Source organism: Argentina anserina, chromosome 4 (genome assembly GCF_933775445.1).
Source record: "Argentina anserina chromosome 4, drPotAnse1.1, whole genome shotgun sequence".
NCBI classification, from domain to species: Eukaryota; Viridiplantae; Streptophyta; class Magnoliopsida; order Rosales; family Rosaceae; genus Argentina; species Argentina anserina.
In genome coordinates this window covers 14,161,888-14,181,179 of record NC_065875.1, presented here as the reverse complement: position 1 = coordinate 14,181,179, position 19,292 = coordinate 14,161,888, and the positions used below count along the sequence as shown (strand labels likewise).

Genomic DNA, 19,292 nt, shown 5'->3' with positions numbered 1-19,292 from the left:
ACTGAATGCATTCCCCGCCCCATCACTCACTTCCGATCAAGCGACTTCCGTCGAAATAAAATCGGCTGATAGAAATTCCGACAATCTGTATCGATTAATAACTACAGAACGTCGGAATATCTATTTTTACGTACGAGTATGACATACACTCATGCGTACAAAGTCGTAAAACGAGAACCGGTTAATAAGCGGGCCCCGCAACCCAACCACCGTCTCTGACCCGGCCGTTGTTTTCCCGCGTTTACCAAAACCAGAACCTTTCCTCTCCCCCAACTCCACCTTCTATATCCTATTCCTTTCTCCCCCAACCCACCCATTTACTCTTCTCCACCCCTTCATGCTCCTCCCTCCTCCGCCATGCCCCTCCTCCTCCTCCTCCTCCTCTCCCTCCTCCCCATCCCCATCTCCCTCTCCCAGCCCAAAGGTATACTTCACTTCCTCACTCCCCTTATCGATATAACCATTATTTTCTTTTTAATTGATTAAAACATTTTTTTTATTCTTACAGGTACTTTCATTGACTGCGGCGCCGCCGTCGAATCCGAAATCGACGGCCGCCAATGGCTCCCGGACTCCGGCTTCCTCTCCGGCGCCGGCACTTCGAAAACACTAAACATTTCCGGCCAGGTCCCCATCCTCTCCACCGTCCGGTCATTCCTGAACGTTCCCGGCCGGAAGTACTGCTACAACGTCCAGGTCTACCGCGGTGCCAGGTACATGGTCCGGACGACCTACTTCTACGGCGGGATCAACGGCCCGAGCTCGCCGCCGGTTTTTGATCAGATCATCGACGGCACGCTTTGGGCTGTCGTCAACACGACCGAGGACTACGCCAACGGCATGTCGTCTTATTACGAGGGGGTGTTCCTGGCGCAGAGTAAGATCATGAGCGTCTGCGTCGGGTCGAATGCGTATACGGAATCCGACCCGTTTATCTCGGCCCTGGAGTTCGTGATCCTCCACGACTCGCTTTACAACTCTACCGATTTCAAGTCAAATGGACTCAGCTTGGTCGCTAGGCATGGATTTGGGTACAATGGACCCATCATTAGGTATGTGTTTAACTCTTTGCTTAAAATTAAGCTTGAGATTTATATTGAAGTGGTCAAAGTTGTGTGACTTATTTTTGGAATGTGAAAAAAAAATTGGGGAACTTGCAGATACCCGGATGATCAGTTTGATCGATTCTGGGAGCCCTTTGGAGAAACTAAGCTCAATGACACAAGTGATGCAAATGTGTCTGTTTCGGGGTTGTGGAACTTGCCTCCTGTGAAGGTTTTTGAGAGTGAGCTGACGACTAATCTGTCGCAGGCGATTGAGCTGAAGTGGCCTCCAAAGGAGGTTGAGGATGCAGACTACTACATTGCGCTGTACTTTGCAGATTCCAGGGGTAGAGTTTTTGATGTGATGGTAAATGGTGTGGTGTATTACAAGGATTTGAATGTGACAGAAGCAGGCCTTGTGATTTATGCCACCAAGTGGCCTCTTGGTGGTAGGACTAATGTTACTTTGAGCCCTTCTTTGGGGTCAGTGCTTGGCCCTTTGATTAATGCTGGTGAGGCTTTTCAGGTGTTGCCGCTTGGAGGAAGAACTCTTACTCGAGATGGTATGCTACTATGCTTATTCTTTGGTTTGATGTTGTACTGTTTTATTTTGGTTCCTGAGTTAAGAATGTGTGGAGAAAAAACTTGATAAAAATGTAGGAAGGTTTTGTATGGGAGAAATCTTTGCAATCACCAAATGGCATTTTTACTTAGGCTTATTCTAATTGGAAGCGTCAACTCACAGTTTATAGCAAGTCATTCTAGTAACTTTTCATCTGTGATAAGTATTGCTGTCCTTCTCACAGTTATTGCTTTGGAAAAAATAAAAGAGAGTCTTGAGAATCCACCGCCTAATTGGAATGGTGATCCTTGTCTTCCCCGTCAGTACACTTGGACCGGCATTACCTGCTCTGGAGTTCGTGTGATCTCCTTGTGAGTTGAAACTTGATATAATCTTGATCACGTTTGAATTTGTATTATTTATCAACATCTTCTTTTATCTCTTTTCTTCTTTTAGTTTGCTTAACATGACAAAAGCTCACTTCTATCTCTTCATGCTTCCAGAAATCTAACAAATATGGGCCTTTCTGGTTCGTTGCCACCGAATATTGCCAATATGACTGCATTGTCTGACATGTAGGTTTCTGAAAATTGCTGTATTGAAATTGAGATCAAAGTGTGTTTTCTGAGTTATTGATGGTTAAATTGTTTTGATAGTTGGCTTGGGAATAACAACTTGTCAGGACCTATTCCTGATCTCAGTTCATTGAAGATACTGGAAACTCTGTAAGTTGTGCAACTTTACATCCCTTAATATTTTCTTCCTGTAGCTTGCAATGAAACACTTGATGACCAATGAATTATTAGCAAATGAGCCTCTGTGAAATCATGTCAAAATTAGGAACCTGTATTATGACGGATATGAGTTGTGATTTGATAGTAATTGATAGTATTTCTTGCATCTTGCACACAGTAATTGTCTTGTCTATAAGCTAAACCCAAATTTTCATGACCCTTTGCCTGAATTATGATATTACTTTCCTCATCCAAAGTTTTTCCTTTTCATTCTTCAAGGCACTTGGAAGACAATCAATTCAGTGGAGTTATTCCCTCATCGCTTGGGAACATTGATAGCTTGCGTGAACTGTAAGTAACTGTGGATTCCAGTTTTTTTTGCTAATTTTCGGTGTTGATAAGTGATCTCTCAAAAAGGATATTTTCGCAGAATTTGTTTTTTAATGATTTGACCTGTCAAACAACTCAATACCACTTGTAATTGCTATCTCTGTTAGATTGGAGGTAAAAGAATTATACTTGCTTTGAGAACTTCTATGTTTACAGTTTCTTTGAAACTGGTCAACTCCTGTAGCTCATACTGTTCTTTTGTTACTGGAAAATTTTAAAACAGAACTAGAAGTCCTGCAACTGAGATGTGTATTAGTTATTTGGCTGTATGTTACAGATAAACATTTTTCCTTTCTGTCTTTTAGGTCAGTCAGTCTATATCTTGTCACCTGAGAAAGTCGTATTCAGTCTTCACTGGGGTGGATGTATATATAGGACAGGCGTTCTGAGTTGTATTGTTAATGGTTTCAGATTTAGATACTTTAGAGTTTAGATGACCTTTTATTTTCTATCTCATTTTTTATTTTTTTTTGCTTCTTATTTCTGGATCATACCTGATGTTCTGACTTCTCTGCTATATACATTTCAGCTTTTTACAGAACAATAATCTGACTGGTCAAGTTCCTAGCAACCTTACTGGAAAGTCTGGATTGAATCTAAGGTAGTGGAAATATCAATTGGTCCTGAAATTCACAGCTTTCTCAATTCCAATCTAAACTGATGAGTTTGATTTGTGTTTCAGGACTTCTCCCGGAAATTCTTTTTCAGCACCCCCACCTTCTTGAACAGCTAGTTTGTGCCGGCATTTTTCTTGGAGAACTTGCACCAAACCTTTAAGCATATTTCTGCGTAAAGTGCTTGCACAGGATTAAGTTGGAATTCACCCTTGTAAGCTCCTTAATTGTAGAGTCCAATCCTTTTCCCCCCTTTTTGTTCCTCTTTAGTTTACATAGGAATCAGGTCTTGAATGAAATGCGAGCAACTACAGTTTGTCATTGATTGTTCATGTTATGTACACAGTAAGTGAGTTGCATCTATTCGTTGATTTGTTGTTGGCGTAGGTGGTTGATACTCTTAGTTTGTGCATCACTTTTCTTGTCCATATTACAAAAGTATATATACAATTTTATTCAAATGTACACTATGAAGTGTTTATTATACTGTATTTTCTATCAATGACTTCTTTCCTGGCGTAATTGGATTATCTAGAGTTGACACTTTACCCAATTGCTTGTTTTGGAAGCAGTCAATTTGCTAAAAATATCTCCATTTCTGAACTAGTCAATTTATAAATTGGTTATCTCAGTGCCTTCAGACTCTAGAAGATTAGAAATCTACGGCCTCCATAATATGAAGAATATCTCTTTTCTTTTTTTTTTTCTTTTTCTTTTAGGAGATTGACTGATAACTCTGGAAAGAAAAGAAAAGAAAGTAACAACAGTATGATCTGTTCTAATAATAGAATCCCCTATTATATATTTAGATTCACAGCAGGTACTATTTTCACTTTCATTTGAAAGGAAAATCATACCAATATGGTCGGGCCTCTTTCTCAATATAATCAAGTTTCATCATTGCTATAGCAGAAGATCAGGTTCCTCTTGCTTCTATTCTCTGCCACTCATCTTGGACCATTGTTTCACATCTGTCATCTGTGTATCTGTATGTGATATTTCACTGTCTAGTTTCCAGTTAAGGAGGGCCAGTTTCCAGAAAACGAGTTTGTACTTTGTGCATGTACAACAAGTGAACAGTTACAGTAAATAATCCAATTTCTTAATACTCATCCACAGCACTAGAAAGTTAGCATTTACATTATGATTCTTCAGATTCACCAAATCAACAGCACTCTAAACATGATACAGAAACTTTAAATAAGTAGAAGAAATGAGAAAATTAACAATGAACATGAACAAAATCCTGCAGATCAGCTCGAATTCTAATACCTCTCTCCTTCTTCATCCTCACCTATCTAGTCTTCCTTTTCTGAGTGGAAACAAAGGTGGTAAGGCACTGTTCTTCATCTGTGTGCAAATCGGCACATTAACCATTGGTCTTATTCTTATTCTGGCTGATCTTGTTCTCTCTAGGCCTTTCTTTATCCTCTTCATGTACTTCTCTTTGTTTCCCATCTCCTTCTCTTGATCTGCTGCGGCTACATCAGCAAAAGAGTTTGAAGAAGATGAAGATGAGGATGAAGAAGAGGGTGACAGAGTTGAAGCACGTTGCTTCTTCAACCTGAGTAACTCTTTCCATAAAACAGTACACTTAGGTGGCCTTGGAGAAGGGTCATCATCAACAAACCAGTTTCCTCTGCTCTCCTCCTTGTTCACTACCTCTTCCTCGCATATCTCATCGTCTTTCGTCTTGAGACGAATCTTGTCGAGCCTTTCGGCATGCTTTTTTTGCCAAAAGGGAAGTAGTTTTCCTTCAAAGAAAAGCTCATCTGCTGATAACATGGCATGGCTACTTTCATTGTTTGAGAGAAACTCAAAATCTGCATTTCTTGCCTTCTGATCACACTCCTTTTTCTTGTCTTGATGTTCACCATGAGGATTTGGGCTAATAGTGATGAAGTCATTTTCGTCTAGGAAATCGGCAGAGAAAGAAATTCTGGGACTCGAAGTTGGCTCGATGGATCTAGAGGTTGTCTGAACAACTTCCAGAGATACCATTTTGGTTTGTTGTTGAAATCCAGGGAGAGTAGTGATAATGAGGACTGAGGGGTATGATATATATAAAGGGAAGCAAATAATTCACTATATCAGTAATTATTAGTCTGTCCATTTTCGTTATTACCAGTAGCCGTTTGGACGGTGAGACTATAATAACCTGGTCTGGTGTAGGTGAAACATTAGAGCTCAGGTTCTGCTTAGAATATAGAAGCAGCACATGGAGACCTTGATCACTCAAAAGACAAATTCTTATTTACCATAGTTCTTTCGTGCTAAAAATTTGATTGCACGATTCATAGGTAAATTAAAACTATATAAAGTAAAACCTTGTTAAATTAATACCCGATTAATTAATAATTTCATTAAAATAAAAAAAATTGCCGGTTCTGACTCGGGACCAATGTGTTAAATTAATAATTTACTAAACTTATAAGATAATATAAATTTGAGAATTCATATAGACGCTATTGAATATATAAATTAATCGTACCATAATTTATATAATAAATTTTAAATTTATGAGGACTTCATTAATAAAATTTATTAATATAATAATCATCCAACAATATAATATTTTGAACAATGTAATACATCGGAAAAAACAGTATATTAATAAGGTATACATGATAAATTAAACAATGTAGTGTATAAACAAAGTAAAAAAATATTTGTTTAGAAAAGTGAAGCAAAATATTTATTATACCTTGATAGATTAATAAGTTATAAATTAATCTATATATTAATATCTCGCTAAATTAATAATATATGTCGGTCTTAGGGCTATTAATTTATTGAGGTTTTACTGGTAAATTATTTAGAATTAATCTACAACTGAAGAAAGCTTGTTTGCTGCTGTATGAAGCTGATATACTACAGTAAACTAGAACTTCTGAATGAATAATTACCTCAGAGTAAATCAATACGATTCATAAGCAAATTTCCTCTATGTATAGATTAGAAAAACAGCTTGTCTACAACTATATAGAATTTCTCTATGTTGTATACTGAAACATGCAGTAAAATTGATCTATGGTGTATGAAGCTGATCGATCTATCTTAATGTACTAAACAGGTTTTCTTATAAATTTGTGATTAAACCTCTGCATGCAGCTATGAATGATTTCTTGTTCTTCCCAATTTTGATAAGGATTGTTATTAAATGTGATCAATGATCATGATCTATAAATCTTTGCATGCTCCTCCTGAATGTACTGCTTTATTTGACAGGGATCTTTAGCTTTGCAATTAAAGAAAGTTGGGTGGGGGAAATTATTTAGCTTAGGCTGCTCTTATACCAAGCTAGCTTAATCAATGGCATTTAAGTTATACATGCAAATTGGATTAGTCAAAGATAAATGAGCTTTGCAAGTTTGACTCCCCAGCTTACAAGGCTATAACATGGAAGGGGTCCCAAACAGAGACATGTGGTCACATGAAAAGTTATTTTCTGCCATGTGAGATCTGAATCCATAGATGTGTTGCATCATGATTCATGACCAACTTCTCCTTCTGATGTGCTTGGCTGATTCTGGTAATTCATGTGAATTTTCCCATCTGGGGATGGTGTTCTGGTCATCTTGAGAGGTCTTGCAGTGGCACATATCATGTTCATAGCTTCAAAAGCTTCCATTAAGATTTGGGCAGATGATATAAAATCCAAGACAGCTAATGAACATTGGGGGTTAAATCTTTGGTTATAATTGAGTGTAGGTATTCCCTGTGATTTTTAATGTTACAAAAGCACTTAGCTCCTAGCATTCTTTGTGGTCCTCCTCACTTCCTATCCCTCTTCTATAATTTTCTTATGAAGGTTTGTCTTTGTTCTAGGCGTAAGGGAGACATTAATGTGTTAAAGTTATTGCTAATCTAATAAACAACTGAAACATCATGTGGTACCTACATTATTCCGTTTATTGTAGTGTGATGGATTAATGCACTTCAACTAGGTGATGAGTACTAATGCTAACTACTTTCTTCATACAACAAACCTTTTGTTTCTCTGTTGTTTTCCACATTTGATATTGTGTCCCAAGCGAATTGATTGATTCTGGATTAATATTTGAAAAGGATGTCTGAGTAGTCATATTGCTATTGAATTTTGTATATTTGTAAAATAAAAGTCTGAAAGCTAAAGGGCTCCGTTAGTTTTTTGTTCAAATAATGTAGATATAGTTCGATCTTGAGAATATAGTTAGGAATGTGGAAGCGAATAAGACACCATAGAAGATGAATATAGCTAGCATTTCTCTTATGAGTAGAAACTCATAACATTATTCCTGTTGTAAATAGACTTACTGAGATTTCATTTCAAATTTGCTTTGACAGAAACGTCAATACATTTTACAATTGAAGATATACGACAACTTGGTTGTGAGTTGAGCTCAAACATAAAAGTAATATTTTGAGTAGACCAAATGATGATGCTACTAGACCAAATGATATTAAGCGCAAACTCGTTGGATTCTTATCTAAAAGGGTAACTATAAACCTATCACGATAGGATGAGGTTGAAATAGGCCGGTTTGTCATACTTAAGAGGGATATTATGATGTCATTGGAAATAGATGTGAATGATGAACCGACGACTAATAAGAGTTTCCCCATACTATGCTATGAAAATCATAAATGACACGCTCCTTGGACATGGACTTGAGCAAGCTAGTAGCTTGTAGAATTGAAAGATAGCGGGCAAACCATGCAGAAGAAGCTGCCTTAGCTACTACTCTACTACAATAAAGGATTAAGAGAGACATCATAGTACCTTCTTATCACTCTTGTGAAGAAGGACCACAAAGTTATGGGTGTTCTAGGGCAATGAGGGATTCAATGTACACACAAAAAATTATAAAGGGATCTCCAAAGTCCAAATGCTAAGCAATTTAGCTGGCTAAAGACTATACAAGAGAGACGGGGACCAAAGACAAATGTAATCCTATTAAATCTAAGAGGGGTTTACTCTGGTTTCATGTAAATCCCAGCTGTTAAACATGGATAAACCATTTTAAATGCTTCAGATCTAGAACTATGTTGTGTAAATATATATAATGTTTGTATTGTGTGTTTGAGAGAGAGAGACAACAAGAGCATTGACTATGCCATGGTTTAGATAATTGGTGGAGATTTGGATTGTCAGGCTTAGGCAGGCAGCATAAACAGGTGGATCGGAAACTCAGTCTCCTGGAATAGGTTATATCTCTTCAGCATTCAGAAAAGACAAAACCAGATTGCTGTAACCAAACAGATGTGTCAGTTAAGCAGTAATTAAGAGGCATGGGTTTGCTATTATTTTCTTCCTTTTTTCTTTTAATAAATTGAATATCAGTCTGGGACTCTGGGGAAAACAAGACTATAGTATGTAAAAACCTAAATGTTATTAGTCAGCACTCAGGAGAGTGTGATCATAAACTTCATGGAAGTTTGCTTTCTAATTCTTACTGAATTAGGCGGTAAATAGAGAAAATGACGACCAGAATAACTAAAACAAGGTGGACTTCGGGTAAGTGGTTTGCCAACCTCAGACGACTCACATTGCTATCTAATTAGATCCATTTGTACAGTTCGGAGATCAATGCATGGACTGAGGGGTGGCCGGCCAGCACACTTTTGGGTGCTCAAAACACTTGGGGAAAGTTCTTTCAAACGAAAAAAATTATCAAGATCATTTCTTAACATGCAATGATTATGTGATTAGTGTGTGATATACCTTTGAAGGTATCCTACTAGTACTGGATTGCAAAAAAATTCAAAAGAAAAGTTTGAAAATTTATACAGTACATTATTTGTAGGTGAGCAGTCATGGATTGAGTCGAGCTACGTGCGTGTATATGTAGACGAGGTAGCACGTACTGAGCCGCCATGATGGATTAGCTTTAAGAAGTCTTAATTAAGCTCTGCAAACTAGTCTGCTTGCTTAATCTGCTATCTTTGTGCTGATACATCTGCGATTAACTACTAATTATTCTATGGATGATCAATTTAGTTAAGCTATATTCGATCATGAGTCAAAAGAAACTCTAAGCACGCAAATTTCTGATCCATGCTTCATACTGACGTTACTTAATTATATCGAATAATTTAAAGGTTGCTTTACTTCCAAGAATTATTCATGATCTATCTATGACCAATTTGATGTAGAACAGATGGCTAACGAATCGAAGAGCAAATGTACCGACGTAAGAAAGGGAATGTCGGTACTATTCATGTTTGGGCTACGAGCTCAAAATAGGGCGAATAATACATTTTCGTAAAAACGCCAGAAACCAAACACGTTGCTTTGCTTTTTTCAGATATCCGACGTCGTTTAGGCCCTCAAAAATAATTTGTGTTTTCCGATTTTATTTTGGAATTTATTTGTTTTGGATTTTATTTTATTTTAAACTCGTGGGCTTGATTAGGCTTTTGTTAGCGCCCTATGATTTCATTTTAGTATTTAAGCTACTTTTTGTGACTATATAAGACATCTTTCATATTATAAAACTTTTGAGTTCTCTCAATATTCCTTATGGATTCCAGAACTTCTTGTGGATTCGAGAAATCCAAATCTTGTGGATTCAAGACTGTCGTTAGTGGATTCTAACATATTAATTTCGCTGCATTACAATTACAAAACTTAATTATAATAAATAAATGTATCACGAGTAGTTTCATCCGTCACAATTGTATTGCACAGTACTGATGTAACAATTATCAACGATAGATTGCGATTGAATTACTTGCAAATAAACGATATTACAACTGGTCATGCTCTTTCAAGGAGACCTAATCGTACTTATGTGAATTGAAGATACAAGGTATATGATGACAGACGAAGTTGAATCTGTGATAGCTAGATCTTCTCTTCAACAAGGCGGCCACAGAATATAGTCTAGAGGACTCTTGTGCGTGGAAAACTCTGTCACCAAATTCATAAGTTGACAGAAATACAAGCTCAATCGACTATTTTCCCAGCGATATATGTTGATCAAAATTCAAGATATATATGTATAATCAAGTATAGAGCTTGGTTATCTCTCCCGCCCACCTTACCGACCGTAGGAAATGGTTTTAAACATCGTCACCACCCTACGTATCTAACTGCAATACCGCCACTGGAATATCTGTTAATTAAGTACCACTGTACGAGCAACTTGCAAATGTATTGCTGAAGCATGAAGATGTGTAGCTTTACGTATATGACAACGAAGAACACTGTACAATTAGTTGAAGTATCTTATCATTGAAACTAAAGAAGCAGATTGAAGTACCCTACATAGATACATCAATCAAATCAAAACCCTATGAATGAGAGGTACGTAGAATTAACTCTAATTGGCAAAATTGAATCTTTCATATGTGGTGATGAACATTTGGCTACCAGCTACCCAACTTTAAAATGTCTCTTAATCTCAACAACGTACATTTACCGTAAGATAAACAATTTATCCGACTCCTTAATTAACATATTTTACTCCAATTATTTTGAAACTGATGCTCAATTAAAAAGTTAAAAAGACAATTGGCGGGAGGATCATATACCTAATAATCTAATATTGTTGTGTTTGGCAAGATTGTGTGTGAAGATTTGTGGAATTGTGGCTGCCCATGCAGCATACAAATAGGTTTGGTAACACAACTGCTCATGTGCTTACAACAATACAGCTTATGCTTGCTCTCTTGAGCAAGAAGAATTTTATTTTGTACACCTATGGTAGTGGTGGTGCAAGCGCGCTGTTAGAGCAGCTGAACTGTGTAATTAATCATTCAAGTTTTTATTTTCAAATAAAGTCGATATCTGATTCACCAAAAAAATTCACTCCTTTATACAAGTGCTAATGACATCTCGATGAGTTAACCAAAAAAAAAAAGACATGCATCTCGATGCAAGCGTGCACATTCTCTATTTTTTATCCGCTTGTATTGAATTTCATCCCTTTCAGAGTTCTGGTTGGTTTTTATTTTTATTTTTTCCAACTTTCTATATCGAGTGAATAATACGAAGAAGTTAAAATGAAACTCAATCGGTAGAAATGAAGTAAATTTGAAATGGGAAAGGACTACGTAAATGATTACCACACACACACTAGTGGAAAACAACGCTTAAGAGACGGACACATTTCGTCTCTTAAGAATCCCAATCCGTCTCATAAGCACTTCAGAGGGGAACAGTTCGTCGCTTAAGCTTCGTCGCGTAGGCCTTGTCGCATAGGTGCTAGCAAGGCGACACAAGAAGTTCGTCGCTTAAGTGAAGATCTTATGCGGTGAAAGGTTAGTTTCGTCGTAACCGCTTATGCGACGAATGTAGTACCGTAAACGACGAAACGTCCGTCTCCTTTTTACTTAAGAGGCAAGTATGCTTTCGTCACTTAAGTGGTTAGTGAGTTAGGGCGGCAGAACCCATTGTTCTTAAACGGCTGTTGTTTCGTCGTTTTGTACTTAAACGTCAACTAAATTTCGTCGCTTAAGTGGACTATGATCTTAGACGGCGAAATTGTTATATACTTAAGAGGCGCCATGTTTCATCTGAGTATGCTGACGAATCCATTTGTCGATTAGTTCTATATAATACTCATATTAATTATTTTAATTACACTTTAGTATATATATAATTATTTATTTATATTCTTAATAATTAGACTAATGGACATATTTTGGAAAAAATACCAACTTAATATGAAATAAGCAACATTGTTCACACAAGTACCAGCAAAAAAAAACCATGGAATTGACATCAATTTGTCCATGCAAAAACAAACTTCTACAAACCTAAATGAGCCTAGCTTGAGATGTTCGTGTCCATGTTGACATTTCCTCCAGAATGTGCACTAGAATATTGAGACATAAGAAACTCAAGTTGAGTCCTCATTCTCTGAACCTCTTCATCAAGCTCTATAGTCTTTGCCTCAACACTTTCAGCCCTTCCCTCAGCCCTTTCAGCCCTTCCCTCAGCCTTTTCAGCCCTCTCAGTGACCTCACGTAGTCTCTCCTCCATATTCGGTCGAGAACGTGAAGTGGAAGAGGTGGAAGATTGGCTCTTATCTTTGATGCTTGCATGTCCAAGACCACGCAGCTCCCCCCCTTTTCTTGTTCCAAGTCCAAATTCAAGCAGTCCATACTGAGCCTCTAGACCAAAAGGTGGGATCTGGTCATTAGGGGTGTCAGGATTTTTACTTATAAAATCATTCTTCAATCTTGCGGCTTCATCCCTCATCTTCTTCTGTAAGTGTAAGACGACAAGCATTCAACATTGTTTACAATTGTGTTTTACATCAGTCTAAACATTCAATAAACAATAAACAATGTAGGGCATGCACTAAATAGTTGTTAAGAAAACATGTCATTTACTAACAAAAAATATTTGTAAGTCTTCAACCATACCAACAATAGCAGCATCTAAAATTAGTTTAGGAACAACATAGTTGTTATAATAGTCAGCAACCCTTAATAGTCAGCAACCCTTAAGCAGTAAGTGTGGTATATATATACATATGTATAACATACAATTAGTATAAAAACTCAATTTTCATATAATTTAAATCACTTACCCCATTTGCAGCAGCTTCCTCCTCCTTAGAGGCAGCATAAGACTCCTCATAACCTGAAATGACAAAAAGTTCATCACCTTTATCTCTAAATGCAGCCATCCTGTAGACGATCGGTTTCCGCCCTGCATGATGTTCCATTTTCCTCTTTTTACGGTTGTTCGTGTTAGCGACTGAGCGTCTCTATTATACAAAACCATCAACATTAATCACAAACATAAATAAGAAGATAGGACTATGACTTATACAACTTTGTTATGATATATACGGCTGATGCTTAATTACATTGACTTAATCTGTTCTATTTTAATTCATAGAGGCAAACCACTTATACGTTTACAGTTTACCTTAAATATTGGTGACTCAAAGTGTTGACAAAGCCACACCCACTCATCTTGCCTGTGACAAAGCTCCAAAGGGAGCTCTTTACTCCCATAAGTCTTATAGTGGGCAGCAAAGTCCCCCTTCCAGTCTGCAAATATTTTTCTCGCCTTTTTTTGGATCCACGCCCACATGTCGTCATTCTCATAATCAATAACAAAGAACAACTGTAACATAATCACAACAACAATCATTATACCAATTAGTTTTAATAATTTACAAATAAACTATAAGAAAATAGGACTTCTACAACTTACCGAAAGACAATCTGTCACCTTTGTCTTCTCATCCAGATGACATTCTTCCCAATTTGTTGTCTTCATTGCAACTTTTCCCCGTATGCAGCTGCCAATACAACTGACCAAGAGGCTGTTACAATCCTGTGAGTCAGGTCCCATGATGAGTTCCTTCTCATAGACCACCTGGATCTTCCCTGATGCTCTAATAATATCTCCAAGTTTTTTGTTGTTCACCAACCCCCGTTTGCGTTTTGGGGGAGGGTCTTCAGTCCCTCTTTTTGAGAGCCGAATACTAATCAAAGGAGGGTCATCCTCAGATCGTTCTACTGGTATCTCACCAAATAGGTCATCCTCATCTGAGAGTGGGGGAGCCGTTGCAGCAATTGTTCCCATTGTGGTAGTCACAGTGGGCTGCGATGATTCAGTTGGAGCACCATTGTGTTGTCGTACAACCGCTTCTCTAAAGAGGCCTTCAGCGTCTTTGCAAGCCTTTCTCTTCCTCCCACCAGGCATGTTGTGAGCTGAATCAAGATAAAACCCCAAATCAGTGCAATCTAGATAACTTAATGAGATTGAAATATAAACAAATAACTTAAGTAGATTGAAACAACTCTATATATAATTAAAGACTATATCTGGAGGGTTTCTAATCTATAACTTAATTAGTTATAATGATTATACTCTTGATTGTAACTCATCATCCGAATGGAAAAGCTCCACTTCTCCAATCCAGAGCAAAAAAAAAAACAAGAAACAGAAGACAAAATTAACATACAAAGATAAACAGTAGGATGTGTTCTAACTTGAGATTGAGAGTTTGGAAATGTTAATATAACCACTTAAGACAAAATAACCTCCTGATCGGCTATTGAAAACTGAGCAAACTAAGAATATTTCACAGCAAATCTCAATATATAATATTTGGGGGTTTTGCTCATCTCTTTGATTCAAGCATCAACCTTTATAAATTTACACAAACACTAGCCAAGATGCGACCTATACTTAATTGAAAAAGGGACAAGAAACTACAAAACAGATTTGGCTTTCACTATTAAATCCAATAAAGTAAAGAGCTTCAAACTCATGATGCAATACCAGCATATAAAAGCCACAAATCTGGAAATAGAACCCTAGATATGCATTGAAACAAACCATTATATATGGAATAAGAGAATTTGGGGAAAGAGACGAACCTTGGGTTTCGTTTGTGGCCAAGACAGAGAGTTCTCTTATATAAAATGGAATGAGAGCAATTAGGGATTAGATAATTTAGAGAGGAAATCTGGGTCTAATATCTAGGGATTTCAGGATTGAATAGGCTGGGTATGACTAACAAGGAGATTTGTGAGCTGATTGAGAGAGAAAATAATTCTGGGGATCTAGGGATGGAAAGAGCCAACTCTTTACTAGAAATATCGGGTTCAGTTTTGGCAGCATCAGTTTTAAGGGTTTAGGGTGCAGTTTTAATTTTGGGCTGAAAATAATGGTGGGAAAGATACCGCGCGCCTTAAATTTTGTGTTATGCGATGAAATCCTTTTCTCAAATGAAAACATGATTTAGAATCTCTACATTTATTAATACACAATGTAGAGTATGGTTTTTTTTTAGAAGACACTTAAATGGTTAGAGTATATAGATCAATTTAAAAACAAGTAGAATAGTTCATAACATTCTGAAATTCATACATGTTAACTAGAATTATATTACACGTAAAAGTTTAAACATACATATATTAGTACTCAATCATTTTCTTCATAATCCTCATCGGCGTCCTCATCCTCATCTTCATCCTCATCGTCATTTTCATCTTCATCATTAATGAAGTCTTCTTCTGTGCGGGGAATGTACGGTAGAGGATCGAAATCAAACTCTATAGGAACGTATTCAGACGCTTGAAAGTGTATCTCGTTGTTGATGCAAATATTGTTTGTGACATGGATGGCTGAGGTAGAAGGCTCTTGATATGGTTCAATAGCCATATTATCAATATCTTGCTCTACACCCTGTGCAAGTGTTCTTGCATCAAAAATATTTCTGTGTGACATCATGTTTACCACTTTCCAACCGCGGCCCAATTTCGGATCATCAAGATAGAACACTTGTTTTGCCATGGTTGCAAGAATAAATGGCTCATTTTCATACCAGCTTGTGTGTGTATTCACTGATAATAGGCCATGATCCAATCTGGTACTCCTCCGAACACTTGGGTCAGTATTGAACCATCTACACTTAAACAAAACAACCGGCATACGAGATCCATACAGTAGTTCAATAACAGAAACAAGGACCCCATAGTATGGTGGTCCTCCATTCTTATCCTCTACCATGACGCCACAGTTTTGTGTCTTCTTCCCTTGATCTAAAAATTCTGTCAGAAACCTTACGCCGTTCACTACACAAGCCGCATATACATTATGTGATTGTGGCATACTGGCCAAATGTTGCATCTGTGGGGAGTACAACTGACTGTTTTCTCGTTGCAACTTTCTCATCTGAGAAAAATATCAATCACACACAGGTTAGAAATGACTAGTCAATAATTGTTGTTCTCTTTTTTGTGACAAAATAAATATTAAAATTTTACGTACCCATTTCTTGAAATATTTAGGAAATGATCTCTTGTGCGTCTCTTCTGGGTGATCATCACCATTATCCTCAAGTTGTTTCAAATGATACTCCATAAAATCTTGAACTTCATCACAATATTGCAGTACGCTCCAATGGGCCTCAATCAGTTCATATTGGCTAAGAGTTTCTGACTATGGTAAGTTACCATACATTCTTACATCTTTTGAAACAACTGAAAGGTTAAATGTAGGTTCATTGGAGGCAGCACGTGACTCTGTGTCATCTATATCATGGAGATACATATTGCAGTAGGTTACACACTCGTGTGAAATGTACGCAGTTGTAATGGAACCTTCTGGGTTCGCTCGATTTCTGACATAACCTTTATAATCCCCAAGTTGTCTTAAAACAAAAAACATAGTTAGAAAGTTATACATTGTATATAATTAAAAATATGATATGGTAAACATACACATATATTTTACCTTTCTATGGGAAACATCCAGGTATAGTGTACTGGGCCAGTAAGCAGAACTTGGTCGGGAAGGTGGACCATGAGGTGAACCATGATATCAAAAAAGGCAGGGGGAAAAATCCTCTCTAATTTGCAAAGGATGTATACAATCTCTTCTTTCAATTTTAAGAGATCTGACTTCTTCACTTCTCTAGTGCATAACTTTTGCCACCAGCTGGACAAGGCTACTAATGGCTCTACTACATCAAAATGCAGATACGGTCTAATTACCACTGGAAGAAGTCGTTGCATTAAAACATGACTGTCATGAGTCTTCAACCCAATTATCTTTTGTTCCTCCACCTTAACACATCGCGCTATATTTGCTGCATACCCTTGAGGATATTTAACATCATGAAACCACTTGAAAACCCAAGGTTTTAAAGACGGCTTCACCTCGTAAGGTGCAATAGGCATTTCCACTTTTGTCCCCGTCTTTTTTAACCACAAGTGTTCACGCAAGCCCATATTTTCCAAATCCACCCGAGCTTTGATATTATCCTTTGTCTTATCTTTAAGATCCAGAGTTGTTCCCACAACGCTGTCGCTTACATTCTTCTCTATGTGCATGACATCTAAGCTGTTTCTATGTATCGATTTTGACCAGTAAGGCAATTCAAAGAATATACTCTTATGTTGCCAACACGCAAGATGCTTTGGGCGTTTTATTTTTTTTATTTTAGGATTACCGCTAAGCGGTCCAAAATCGAAAGAGTTCATCTTGTCCAAAACTTCATCTCCAGACCACTTCTGGGGCTCTGTATCCCACTCTTCAGTACCATCGAATGCAGACGCATCAAACCGCCATTCGTGATCAACTGGAAGCCATCTTCGGTGACCCATGTAACACACCTTACCAGCATGCCAGCTAGAATTAACATTGTCCAAGCAGACAGGACAAGCCTTGTACCCGTGCGTGGTTTGAGAAGACAACATCCCATAAGCAGGAAAATCACTGATAGTCCACATAATTGCTGCTCTCATTCTGAAAGAAGACTGACTATGCCTGTCAAAAGTTGCCTTTCCATTATTCCATAGATCTTTCAGCTCATCAATCAATGGTCTCAAGTACACATCTAGACACTTTCCCGGGGACTTGGGACCTGGGATCAACAAAGTCAGTATATTGAATTCCTTCTTCATACACATCCAAGGAGGCAAATTGTATGGCACAACAATAACTGGCCAAGTACTATGAGTAGAGCTCATGTTTCCCCAAGGATTGAACCCGTCTGTGCTGAGTCCGAGCCTTACATTTCGAACATCTGCTGGAAAATCAGGAAACTGTCTATCAAAATGTTTCCAAGCCTCACCATCAGAAGGGTGTTTGAGAACATCATCATCATCATCATCATCCCTTGCCCTCCCATGCCATCTCATCGCCTCTGCAGTGTGCGAGGCCATGTATAAACGTTGCAACCTAGGTGTCAATGGGAAATAACGAAGCACCTTCACAGGGACCTTTTTCCTTTGATACAGAGACGATACTTTCCATCGAGATTCATTGCACACTGGACATTCATCATAATCTTTATAATCTCCATAAAACAATTCACAGTTATATTTGCATGCGTCTATTTTCACATACTCGAGGCCGAGGCCATCAAGAATCTTTTTTGTCTTATAATAACTGTCAGGAAGTAAGTTTTCTGGGGGCAACAAACGCTTAATATACTGACAATTTTCATCATAACTGACATTCGACCATTTATGCCTCACTTTTAACTGCATTTGTGACATCAAGGCACTCAAAACAGTCTCTGAACAACCAGGGTACAATGGGGTTTGCGCTTGCGTGAGCAATCTCTTATACTTATCAAAATCACTAGTGTCAATGGGTACATCAAATTCCTCAGCTTGATCATATCTCGAAACATATGGAAAATTATCAACTAGCATGTTCATAGTGGGGTCCATAGAAAGGCCGCCAATACCACTAGATGTCCCAGCCTGATGACTGTAACTTGCTTGGAATTCAACTGGGGTAGGATAAGTAGCTACTTCACCATGGTCTGTCCATGTTGTATAACTCTGCCACATACCATAATGTGACAAGTGCTGATACATAACTGAATCAGTTACATACTCGTTGCAACAACACATTCTACACGGACACTTGTACCATTCAGCTCCATTACCCTGGTTTCTTGCATAGTTCACAAAATTATAGATTCCCATTATATATAGAGGGTCCTCCCTCCCTAGCAGCATCCAACTTTTATCCATGTTATTTGTATGCTGTCATAATAAAAACTAAATAATAAGCACAAAAATGTACATATGTGTTTCTCCATCACCTTATGCCTCCGGTTAGGGTCCTAATCTCATTCAGGAAAAAATGACTTTGTTTGACAGTTTGTAGTTGTATTTTCGTTCTCGTTCGTGAGAAAATTTCGGCAGCATCTCCCTACAGTTCCTCAAGTGCACGAATATTTATACCTAAATGAAAGCGGGAGATCGTGCCAAAATATATCTCACTATCGAAAACGAAAACACTAGAAATACAAACTATGAAACAAAGTCCTCTTTTCCCAAACTGTCCAAAAATAGGACAATTCAAGAATCATGTATGATTCTGAAATCATACATAATTCCCAAACGAGATTTCTAAGGCTAACTATCGAGAATGAAAGAATTATGCATTATTCCATACGTCATACTACTAAACACAACACTGTCAAATGATTGTGTATATAATTAACACAAATACAAATTAGCAACATACAAT

At 37.6% G+C, this 19,292-nt stretch overlaps 3 protein-coding genes across 3 annotated transcripts; 1 reads left to right on the top strand and 2 right to left on the bottom strand.

Annotated features, from left to right (window-relative positions):
• The first annotated feature begins 285 nt into the window (after positions 1-285).
• Positions 286-3,808, top strand: LOC126791082 (leucine-rich repeat receptor-like serine/threonine-protein kinase At2g14510). The gene is made up of 9 exons (XM_050517486.1): positions 286-424; positions 509-1,052; positions 1,161-1,606; positions 1,850-1,976; positions 2,109-2,180; positions 2,262-2,330; positions 2,619-2,690; positions 3,259-3,330; positions 3,412-3,808. The coding sequence occupies exons 1-9, from the start codon at positions 358-360 to the stop codon at positions 3,452-3,454; spliced, it is 1,512 nt and encodes a 503-aa protein (XP_050373443.1). The 5' UTR covers positions 286-357; the 3' UTR covers positions 3,455-3,808.
• A 702-nt stretch (positions 3,809-4,510) lies between these two features.
• LOC126791860 (uncharacterized) lies at positions 4,511-5,344 on the bottom strand. Its single transcript, XM_050518355.1, has one exon. It carries the CDS (start codon positions 5,342-5,344, stop codon positions 4,634-4,636), a length of 711 nt encoding a protein of 236 aa, XP_050374312.1. The 3' UTR covers positions 4,511-4,633.
• A 9,877-nt stretch (positions 5,345-15,221) lies between these two features.
• LOC126792231 (uncharacterized) lies at positions 15,222-18,790 on the bottom strand. The gene is made up of 4 exons (XM_050518696.1): positions 16,536-18,790; positions 16,256-16,452; positions 16,071-16,174; positions 15,222-15,974 (listed from the first exon to the last, which is right to left on the bottom strand). The coding sequence occupies exons 1-4, from the start codon at positions 18,788-18,790 to the stop codon at positions 15,222-15,224; spliced, it is 3,309 nt and encodes a 1,102-aa protein (XP_050374653.1).
• Between the last annotated feature and the right edge of the window lie 502 nt (positions 18,791-19,292).